This window comes from Lycium barbarum, chromosome 3, assembly GCF_019175385.1.
Source record: "Lycium barbarum isolate Lr01 chromosome 3, ASM1917538v2, whole genome shotgun sequence".
Taxonomy (NCBI): Eukaryota; Viridiplantae; Streptophyta; class Magnoliopsida; order Solanales; family Solanaceae; genus Lycium; species Lycium barbarum.
The window spans coordinates 144,771,081-144,781,985 of NC_083339.1; the positions used below are offsets into that span (position 1 = coordinate 144,771,081).

Here is a 10,905-nt window from a genome sequence, read left to right on the forward strand (position 1 = left end):
CATTGACAAAATTGGAGCTTTTAGTACATGAAAAACTCCGTGTACCGTAATTAGTTATTTTATATAATGTCTCATTCATATCACAATTAACTCTTGTATCTGTTTGTGAAAATCATACAAAGAATTTATTGCTAATATCTTTTAAACAAAAATGCTTGCTTATTTCCTTTAAAGCAAAAAAAAAAAAAAAAAAAAAAAAAGGGATTCCCCTCCTACAATAAAAAATAAAGTACTTGAACTATGCGGGTATGACAGACATCGAATTTAGGTAGAGCCTTAGATGTGTGTTGGAATGTACTTGATTTGTCGTGCTAAAAGGAACTTTTCACTTTGACCTCTTTACTAGGAGTAATAGATTTGTTTCACTTGTTGGTTACTCGTTCAAACTTAAATGATGACCTGTTTTACAACGGTTCCATTTCTTGGACCAAATTACCCCCATAAGTTATCAAACATCCAGGTCAGCACATATCTTACTTGATAAGGTTAATATTGTCATTTTAAATCTAGTTAGACTTTAATGACAAACATCTGAACTTATATGGGAGAGCTGTTATTGAAGTAGGCCAGCATATCTAGCCGTTACACCTCTAAAAAAAAAGCTTTAAACCTTTTAAAAATGACATGACCGTTGGTCTCTTATTTTGTTTCATCAAAATCACCTAATTTTCTCTCTCTGTGTTCTGTTCTGTTCTGTTCTGTTCAGTTCTTGTTTTTCATTCTTCACTTTTCAGCAAGAAACAGAAGCCCTCTCTAATGGCTGGCGATCTTGTTTTTACCCCTGAAGAAATGGTGATTGATCATGGATTGGGATACCCAAAAGCCTATTCGAATCTCTGTAAAGATCGGAGTTTTGGTCCTTTCAGCCGTGGCCCTCCTTTCACTTTCACTCCCTATGCTTTACCACAACATGAGGTAACGTGACTTGATCTTTTTTCCAAGATTAATCAGTTATTTATCACAAGGAGGAATTTCGTGTTCGAAATTATATCAGATTTTGATTAAATTAATGTATGGAGTATTTTGTCTTCTTCTGGATCACCATATGGGGTGGATTGATCTGTTCATTTGGATCTTCTTTGCCCAGAGGCCAGAACTTTGTGTTGAATTTCGCTGTATCTGTGGTGCATATGAATTATGATTGCTAGTTTCTAATTGTAAGTTAGTAGGCGTTTGGCCATGCGTTTTCAAACCATGGTTTGAAATCACGATCCCAAACTAGCGTTTGGACATGCGTTTCAAACCCCAAATCATCCAAAAAGGCACGATAGGGGTTTGAAACCATGGTTTCAGCTCTTTTAAATATAAAATTTAACTCATAAGTTTATATTTTGTAAAAAAAGACTCATAAGTTAGTAGATATTTTTAATAATTACCCCCATTAATCATTTACCAATCTCATTAACTTCCACCAACCTTTATTTATGTCTACCAACCTTTAATTTATGTGGGAGGATTATATTAAAGAGTAGTTACGTTACAATTCATGTTAAATTTTCGTTTTTATTGAACTAAAGTTTGATTAATTGATGTTGTATTTTTAAGAAAGGTCTTCTAGTAGTGTATTAATTTTGTTATGAACTCTGACTTGCTCATTTGGTAAGATTGTATAAGAATTGAGAATGTTTCACAAGTTGTGGGGTTTTTATGTCTATAAGAGAAAATACAACTTAAAATATCCAAATTGCATGTCCAAATATGGTTTCAAACCATGTCCAAACGGGGCCTTAAAGTCGCTCTCTTCTTCCATTATAAGTGAAAGCGACCTTAATAGGTATCTATTTCGCAAAGTGGATATCGCAATTATAATCAGATCAAGCGACCATTATGTTCTCACAATTATTCTCAATTCACATTTGCAAAAACAAGTTCGGATTTTAATATTTGTTGAAACTTTAGTAATTTTCTTACATATATATCTATGCTTGTGTAAAATATGCCGGTTCAGTCTAACCTTGTGAATATTATCTGGTTTAGGCTCGAATTTCGATCCGTGATATTTTCAAGTAGAAGTTGCGGTGCAAGAGGCGGATCTAGAATTTGAGTTTATGGGTTATGGATTCTAGAAAATATAGCTTGTTGGGTTTAGGATAAATTATTACTCCAATAAGTAGATTTCTGAACACAAATATAGAATTTTGGCCAAAGTTATTGAATTTTGTTGAACCGCTGCTAGAACTCTAGCTCTGCTCCTGTGTTTCGAATCACTTACCTGATCTTGGAAAACAATAGTGTCAAAAATTATAGTTTCATTTAGAACAAATTAAGCTTAGAAAGACAATGTATTTACTCGTATTCCTTTTTGTTTTGCCCTGAGGAATTATGTGCTGTCTGACATATTGATCGTTGTAATTTTGATTGGTAATAGGTTTTGAGAGCCAAGGAATTGGATGAAATGTTCCCCATCATTGATCCGAATGCACAACCCAATACAAAGCCCAAGATTTTTGTGTCTCTTTTATGGAAGCAACTCAACCACCTGGGGTAAAAATGGATTCTGATGCAATAATTCTATTTATCCAATATGAATAATTAGGAAATGCTTAAAAGGGGTTTCTGATTCTTGATTATAATTTGACCTCCAGAAATGCAGGATTTGATCCTGAAGTATTTCGAGTAGACTCATATGGCAATGTTCTCTATTATCATGCTGATTCTGCTTCACCTCTAGCATGGGAAATTGATCACTGGTTTCCTTGCTCCAGTAATTACTCATCATCCTTCCGACTTTAACTCTATCAGTTCACCTTTACCTGTTATAAAAATTTACACAGCCAGTGTATATAAGTTAAACTTTCTGCATAGATGAATTTTGAACATATGATATTCGGTGAAATTGCAGGAGGAGGACTAACTGTTCCAAGCAATCTGAGAATAATGCAGTGGCAAGCATGCAAGAAAAAGAATAATAAGCTGGAATTTCTTATACCCTGGTGGGATCTGCAAGTTGGAATATCAATAAACCAGTTTTTGTCCATCTTTGCTATATCGAATTCAGATTTCAGGTCGGTTGCTACTGTATGTTTGAGTACATTTCCAGATTCAAAGTGAGATTTTGCAACTGCTAGATGCTCACTGTGTCATTATTTTCAGGCGTAGAGCATTTTCTTGGTTGTTCTCTGAAGGTGAAAATGAAGAACTTAACGCCTCACAAACTGTTGATTCACATGTTTTTCCTCAACATTTTGTTGAATCAAAAGAAAAGATTGGCCTCGCTCCAGCAGCTGTTGTTCTATCTCGAAGGGAGTCTTTTGATTCTTCCTCAACTCTGAGATCATTGGATATCAATAGAAGACCAAGATCAAACACTCCTATTGTAGGTTAGTCTCCAAAAAATTGACCATTACACGTTTCTTGGTTTCAATGTCTTGTGAAACCAGACAAATGAGACCGCTCTTTGTTTCTTCGGTATTTTTTCTTCTAATTCTTCTGTTGTGACAGCTTGTAAAAGATCAAAAACGGATCTGAAAGAAAATGAAGATCCGGGGATGGTAACCAATCCATACCAGGCTATTGTGATAGCTAGAGATTCTTTGAGACACAGAGAAGAGACAGCAAAGATGCAGGCAGAAATACAGAGATTAGATGATGAAGTGGGTGAATTAAAGCAGAAGACTGAAGAGGAGAAAGCAGCAGCACAAGATTTGGAGCTAATCCTAACAAAGAAAAGAAGGAGAGCAGAGAAGTGTCGACGACTAGCTGAGGCACAATCTTCTTATAGAGCTATGCTAGAGAAGATGATTCGAGATGCCATGCACCAGTAAGATCTCTGGAAAAAACATGTCAACTAGAATAATAAAAATCCATGTGGACTTTGTTTTCCTGATATAGTGTAATTGAATATAAGTCGATTACATTTTTGGACCGCTCTAAAAAATAATAGCTTGCAAATACATATGTTTTGTATATTAAGTATAAATATACATCAAATATACAATATACATCAATATGCATATTACATACATAGTCAATGTATAGGTTTTGTATATTTTGGCTAGTGCCCGTAGTTAATTTTGGCCTACAGGACAAAAATGGAAAAAGCCTAAATAAAATGCATGTGGTTTATGTGATTTGCAGGAGTATTGTGTATAAAGAACAAGTGAGGTTGAATCAGGCAGCAGCTAACACCCTTATGGCAAGACTTGAAGCTCAAAGAGCAATTTGTGATTCTGCAGAGAGAGACCTACACAGGAGATTCAAACAGAGAGATGAACTCGAGCAACAGATAAGACCTGAGTGGGACCAAACAAGAAAAAGATCTAGGATGGATGAATTTCCGGATGAAGAGGGAGGAGATGAGAAGACTCTTCTCTTTCTGCCTGGCAGCTGCTCAGGGGCAGAATTAGAGAATGATGATAAGAGAGTTCTATGCTTGCCCGAGATGGATCCCAAGGACAGTATGCATAAGGAGTTAAGAGTATTTTTGGAGGAAGAGCAGAAAGCATACGAGGATAGACTAAATGGAGGAAAACAGAAAGAAACTCATCACAGAATCAGCATGGGACTGCCATCTGAACACAGCAACAAGACTATTGTGCAGGCAAAGGATGAGGATCCAGCAGAGGAGAAGGTTCAAAATTTAGAAATACAAGAAGAAGGGATAACATACAACCCCGGGTTTCCCATTTTTCATGAAACTGAAAGAGAGGAGGAGGAGGACGAAGATAGCAGAAGGCAACGTGGGAAAGGAAATATTGAAAAATGGCTTCAGTTGCTTCTGGACAACTCTCAAGAACCTACCAACATTCAGACTGCTGAGGAGAATGATAGTGGTACGAGAACTCTTAATGCAGGAGAAGAAGATGAAACTGATGAGATTGATGGCACAATAACAAAGCTGAATTTCAAATATCCACAAAAGGAGATGAAGATATCTAAACCTGAGGAGACAGGATTAGTTGAGGATGTGAAACAGTCACAGAAGGTGCAAAATAGAAAGGAAGCTGTCCAAAATCCAGTAGGAACAAAACGAGAGGAAGTTGTCAAAATGGCAGCCAGGAAATCTTTCTCAAACAGCGGAAATGGGAGAAAGGAAGAAACAACTGAAATTAAGGGTCAAAACTTACCATGCAGGAATCCTCCTCCATACAGAGCAATTCCAGACAGGAGAGCCAGTGATGTAGGTTCTTCTGCTTCTAAGGGAGTAGCAGGGAGATCTACCAGCTGTGAAAGAACTGAAAGGAAGAGTGAGAAGGAAAAGGAAAGGGAACTCTTGAGGTCGGACAGTGCTAGGTTGTTTAGGCGTATCCCGTCCTCCCCATCTCTCCTCTTGAGTGGCATGAAAAAGAGAGTGGATTGCATAAGGAAGAAGCCCTCAGTTGTTGGTGATGATAGTGATGAAGGACAGGTAGGAGGTAACGGCTTCATAAGGTCATCCATCAAAACAATCAAGAGAGCAGTGAAGATGTAGGGGCCTGGATATAGAACTAAGTTTTTCATATTATCACCAAAATGAGTGTGTGAATGGTGCTTTGTGCTTGATTTCTTTGTACAATAGTGTACTCTATTATTCTTTTTGAAAGATTTGTAATAACAGCTAGTTGTTTGACAAAAAGATCTCTAATAAAGTGGTTATAATGAACAATTTTAAGAAGAGTAGTTTGCTGGTCAGATACCACAAGGCTAAGCAATAGTGAAAATGTCTTTAATTCTTTATGCACATCCACTATATAGTGTGAACAAGTACCTTTTTATTAACTTTATTTCAGCAGACAATACAAGACATCTTTCTCCTTCGGACATTCTATTTGAAGGCAGAAGATTTGGAACATGTTTATGAGAAACCAATGTTTGTTTTCAAGACCCACCCTCCATGTTCATGCAGTTCTACAAGCAACAACATATGATATAATCTAAACAAGTTTCCCCGCTCTTTGAGCACCAGTCATACCACCACCAAGATATACAAGTTTCGAAATCCACTTCGCTAAAGTAACAAAGAACTAGTGTCTATCTTCAAGTATGAGAGAAAGGTATGTGCTATTTACAATACGTCAGGCATCTCTATGTTAGAGTATCACCAAAGTGTCTTTTGATCACAATATTCTAGCTTTCGAGAGCATCATCATCACAAGGGAAATAACCAGTTGATGCTGTCTGTGGAAGCAGCAGATGTGCAGTGCGGGATTGTGGATGAGACTTTGCAGTCTACCACATTATCAAATATCAGGGCACCTTGGGGCGTGTATTGAATTCTCTAGAGCTAATTCAGTTTCCATTCTAACTACGAATACCTGCCTCTGCCTGTCACAAGGAACAGATTCTATTTTGTCACCTGTGAATCGATTCTTTCTGGTTATGACTTTCAAGTTTTCCCAAATAATTTTCATCCCCACATGTGCATCTTCCATCCTTAAAATGGTGGAAATGCTCAGTATCTCTAACTGAAATCTCCCTCCGCACAACCTCAGAGATAAACTTGATTGTGTCGTGACAGCTCTTGCACATATAAAGATTCTTTGTGACAAAAATTGGCGTCCCCGGAGCCGTATTTATAAGCCCAAATGCAATAGCTAGTCTCTCACTGTGCCCACAAAAGATCTCGGCTTTTGAATCTTCAACCTCATTCACTTTATATCTTTCAGATTCACTACGATGTGCTGCCTTCATTTTTTCATAAAATCCTTCTAGAACTGCATTAATTTCCTTACTTTGGGGGTGTAAGTTATCACCACTAAGAAATGCGTGTACATTTCCCTTTACTTCTATCCAGCTGCAACCAGGATCGATAGTCAGTCCTTTTTCTATCATAATCTTCCTTAATCTTACAACTTCATCCCATCTGCCATTGTCAGAATAGAAGTTGCAGAGGAGAACATAATATCCGACACCCCTCTCATCTGTTTCAAGAATGTGTTTAGCTGCTAGTTCTCCAAGTTCAACCTGCCTGTGGATCCTACACGCATTTAATAAAGCCCCCCAGATAGCGGAATCGGGTTTCACAGGCAATGATACAATAAAATCATAAGCATCGTTCACTAGACCTGCACGGCCTAGCAGATCAACCACACAAGCGTAATGCTTCAGATTCGGAATAATACAATGTTTACTCTCCATGCTATTCAAATAGTCAAGGCCTTCAGCTACTAAACCAGATCTACTACAAGCACGTAACAGAGAAATGAAAGTAATCTCATCTGGCTTTACTCTTGAAGTTATCATTCCATCAAAAAGCTCAATTGCAAGCACACCTTGCCCTCGCTGAGCATAGCCAGTCAGCAAGATATTCCAAGCAGTAACATCCTCTTTCTGCATATTAAACAGATTTAGTGCTGGGGCCATCCTTCCACACCTCACGTAGAAGTCAAGGAGTGCATTGGGTAAGAAACCATGAAATTCCATTCCGTTCCTCAATACATATGCATGTATTTCTTTACCACACATCAGTGCACCGATTCTAGAACATGCAGAGAGGACAGACACTAAGGTAACAGAATTGGGATCCTGATGGCGTTTCATTTCTCTAAAAAAGATCAAAGCTTCCAAACTACGATTATTAATCCGGAGACCAAGAATAATAGAAGTCCAAGATATGACGTTTTTATCCGGTATCGTGTGAAAAATTTCCAACGCCTTGTCAATACAGCTGCACTTCGAGTACAAGTCGATCAGAGTGTTTGAAACAATCACGTATGATATAAGTCCTCTCCTTTCAGCTAGTTGTTGAAGCTTAACACCCATTTCTAGAAGGCCTAATGAAGTGCAGGCAGATAGAACAGAAGCAATAGTAATTTCATCCGGCATAACACCTTCTAGCTCCATCATTTTGTACGTCTTAATGGCCTTCTCGGGAAACCCATTACTCTCATAACCTGAGATCATTGCAGTCCATGAAACTACATCTTTGCACTTTATCCTATCGAAGATCTTTTCTGCTTCCTCCCAATACCCAATAGCTGAATAAAATTGAATAAGAGAGTTGTGCACCGAAACATCACTATAAAAATCCATTCTTGACACATACCCGTGAAGGGCCCTCCCTAAAATCTCATCCCCGAGAGCCTCACAAGCTGAAATCACACTTGTCATGGTCATCAAATCCGGAAAAAACCCAACTTCCCGCATTGACGAGAACAACATTAACCCTTCCAAAAACTCACCATTCTCAAAGTAACCCGAAATCATAGCATTCCAAGAAATTCTATCCCTCTTAGACATTCCATCAAACAACACTCTTGCATTGCCAACATCACCACACTTGACATACATCGTCATCAACGCATTAACAACATCAATTTCCGACTCATAGTTAAACCGTATAACATGACCATGTATCTCTCTACCCATTCTCCAATCAGGCAAACCCCCACAAGTCCTTAAAACACAAGGAAAAGTATAAACATCAGGTCTAATACCAACCCACAACATCCTTTGATACAGATCCAAAGCCTCATCAAAATACCCGTTTTTCGCATACCCACCAATCAAAACATTCCAAGAAAAAACATCCCTTTCCTCCATTTTCCCAAAAACATACCAAGCATCACCCAAATTCCCCAACCTAACAAACATACTCAACAAAGCATTTCCTAGCCTCAAGCTCAACTGGTTCATACAATTAACTATACAAGAAAATACCTCACATCCCTCATTCGACGCCCTTTTAAATTCACAAAGCCTAGCTAAAGAAACATATGTTTCTTCTTCTACGGTGCCATTTATTGACTTTAAATAGACTATTGCTTGTTCTAGCTGGTTTTGAGAGCATAATTGGATAATATGGGAATTTGGGTCAGTTGTAGGAGTAGAAGTGGATGAGTTGGAGTTAAGGAGAGAATTTTGATGGTTTTTTTTAAGGGAAAAAAAGTGGGATTTTTGGAAGATGCTAGAGAAATTAAGAGACTTAGAAGAATGGAGTTTAGAGAATTGAGGGTTAGGGGGGTCTAAAGGGAGAGATGTAGCCGGGGTTTTAGCAGAGACAGCAGCCATATTGGGAGGTGTAAAGAAGGAGCATGTTGGTTTCCAGGCGGGGGTTTAAGGACATGGTTTAAACGGCTATCAAACACACAGGGGTTTAGCAGATAAGAGACACTTTGAAATCCCTTATACGACGTCGTGTAAAGTTTCTATATTTTGGCCAACCATATCAGATTTTAGTTGATAGAAAATGGAATTAGTTTGTTGCTATGTTCTAATCCTCTCGGCTTCTTCGTTTGATTAATAATTCAATTCAACTAGTATATTAGTTATTGGTGTTTGAAATTGGTTAGTTTTTTCATTCAAACTAGAGCAACCGTTAGGGGAGGCAATTTTTTGGCTAATGTCCAGGATATAATTGAGCTACTTATTAACGGTAAGGGTGCATCGTTAAATACTTAACCGCATGGTATTTACAATGAGCTAATTAAAATTAACCATGGTCAAATGATTTAATAAAGTGAAAATTTGCATTAATTAATCATCGTTAAGTAATAGAAGTATATATATATATATATATATATATATATATATATATATAGAAGAGTGAGTTTCCTCACTTCTTCGTCATCACTTTTTCGTCGTCCATTTGTGGGCCCAAAAAAAATTGTGGGCCCACATATTTTAAACAACTACTATTTTTTTTTAATTGTGGACCTCATATTAAACACCAACCAGTAATTAAAAGAAAAAAAGAAAAAAAAAGTGGAACCCACCACATCCAAACTCACGGGAAAAAAAAAGTGGATCTCATATTAACAAAATCAAGCAATATTAAAAAAAAAAAGTGAATCCCATATTAAAAAACAAAAAATGTTAAAAAAAAGTGCTTAGAAAATCAAACAATTAAATCAATAATGATGGATTTATCGCCACATGCGTATCAACCCATTAGTGGGAGCAAATGAAATTATTGTACAGCAACATACTTAAAATACTTATATATATCTGTTTTCCAATTTTTGAAAAAAAAAATTGTGGGTCCATATAGCCTGATGAATTCATTGTCACATGCGTATCAACCCATTAAAGGGAGCAAATGAAATTATTGTACAGCAACATACTTAAAATACAAAAGTGCTTAGAAAATCAAACAATTAAATCAATAATGATGGATTTATTGTCACATGCGTATCAACCCATTAGTGGGAGCAAATGAAATTATTGTACAACAACATACTTAAAATACTTTAAAAAAAAAGTGTGGTCCCCATATTAAACACCAACCAATATTAAAAAATTCAAAAAAACACCAACCAATTAAGCATTTAAAAAAAAAGTGTGGTCCCCATATTAAACACCAACCAATATTAAAAAAAAAAAAAACACCAACCAATATTTAAAAAAAAAAAAAAGTAAATAAAGTGGAACGCACCATCTCCAAACTCACGGGAAAAAAAAAGGTGGACTCCATATTAACAAAATCAAGCAATATAAAAAAAAAAGTGAATCCCATATTAAAAAAACAAACAATGTCAAAAAAAAAGAGTGCAGACTTTGTATTCGTAGCAAACACTAATATAATAAAGTTTTAGATACGGAGCACAAACTACAATGTTATATTAATCGTGTTTTGAACATAGTATCCCATATTGATAAAATCAAGCAATATAAAAAAAAAAGTAAATCCCATATTAAAAAAATAAACAATGTCAAAAAAAAAAAAGTGCACACTTTGTATTCATAGCAAACACTAATATAATAAAGTTTTAGATACGGAGCACGAACTATAATGTTATATTAATCGTGTTTTTAACATAGTGTATATATATATATGCATAAAAAAAGTGCAAACTAATAATGTCCAAAAGGGTGGGCCCCATACTAAACAACACCAACCAATAAAAAAAAAAACTATATAAAGCATGGGTTTAGACCCATGCTTCGTCGTCTGTTGTCCCTTAAAAAAAAAAGGGGGGGGGGGGGGGGGGGGGGGGCATACTAAATAACACCGAGCAATAAAAAAAAAAAAGGAAGAAAAAAATGGAA

At 36.5% G+C, this 10,905-nt stretch overlaps 2 protein-coding genes across 2 annotated transcripts; one reads left to right on the forward strand and one right to left on the reverse strand.

The window, feature by feature from the left end:
* Positions 1–643: 643 nt before the first annotated feature.
* LOC132633314 (uncharacterized) lies at positions 644–5,584 on the forward strand. The gene is made up of 7 exons (XM_060349638.1): positions 644–915; positions 2,369–2,484; positions 2,586–2,704; positions 2,843–3,005; positions 3,094–3,320; positions 3,442–3,760; positions 4,078–5,584. Exons 1-7 carry the CDS (start codon positions 757–759, stop codon positions 5,408–5,410), a joined length of 2,436 nt encoding a protein of 811 aa, XP_060205621.1. The 5' UTR covers positions 644–756; the 3' UTR covers positions 5,411–5,584.
* Positions 5,585–5,670: 86 nt separating this feature from the next.
* LOC132633313 (pentatricopeptide repeat-containing protein At1g15510, chloroplastic) lies at positions 5,671–9,101 on the reverse strand. The gene has a single exon (XM_060349637.1). The coding sequence runs from the start codon at positions 8,926–8,928 to the stop codon at positions 6,271–6,273; it is 2,658 nt and encodes an 885-aa protein (XP_060205620.1). The 5' UTR covers positions 8,929–9,101; the 3' UTR covers positions 5,671–6,270.
* Between the last annotated feature and the right edge of the window lie 1,804 nt (positions 9,102–10,905).

Coding starts and splice junctions, on each gene's coding strand:
- LOC132633314 (XM_060349638.1), top strand. CDS start 757: ATGGCTGGCGATCTTGTTTTTACCCCTGAAGAAATGGTGATTGATCAT. Junction 3,006..3,093: donor ATATCGAATTCAGATTTCAG/GTCGGTTGCTAC, acceptor CATTATTTTCAG/GCGTAGAGCATTTTCTTGGT. Junction 3,761..4,077: donor ATTCGAGATGCCATGCACCA/GTAAGATCTCTG, acceptor TGTGATTTGCAG/GAGTATTGTGTATAAAGAAC.
- LOC132633313 (XM_060349637.1), bottom strand. CDS start 8,928: ATGGCTGCTGTCTCTGCTAAAACCCCGGCTACATCTCTCCCTTTAGAC.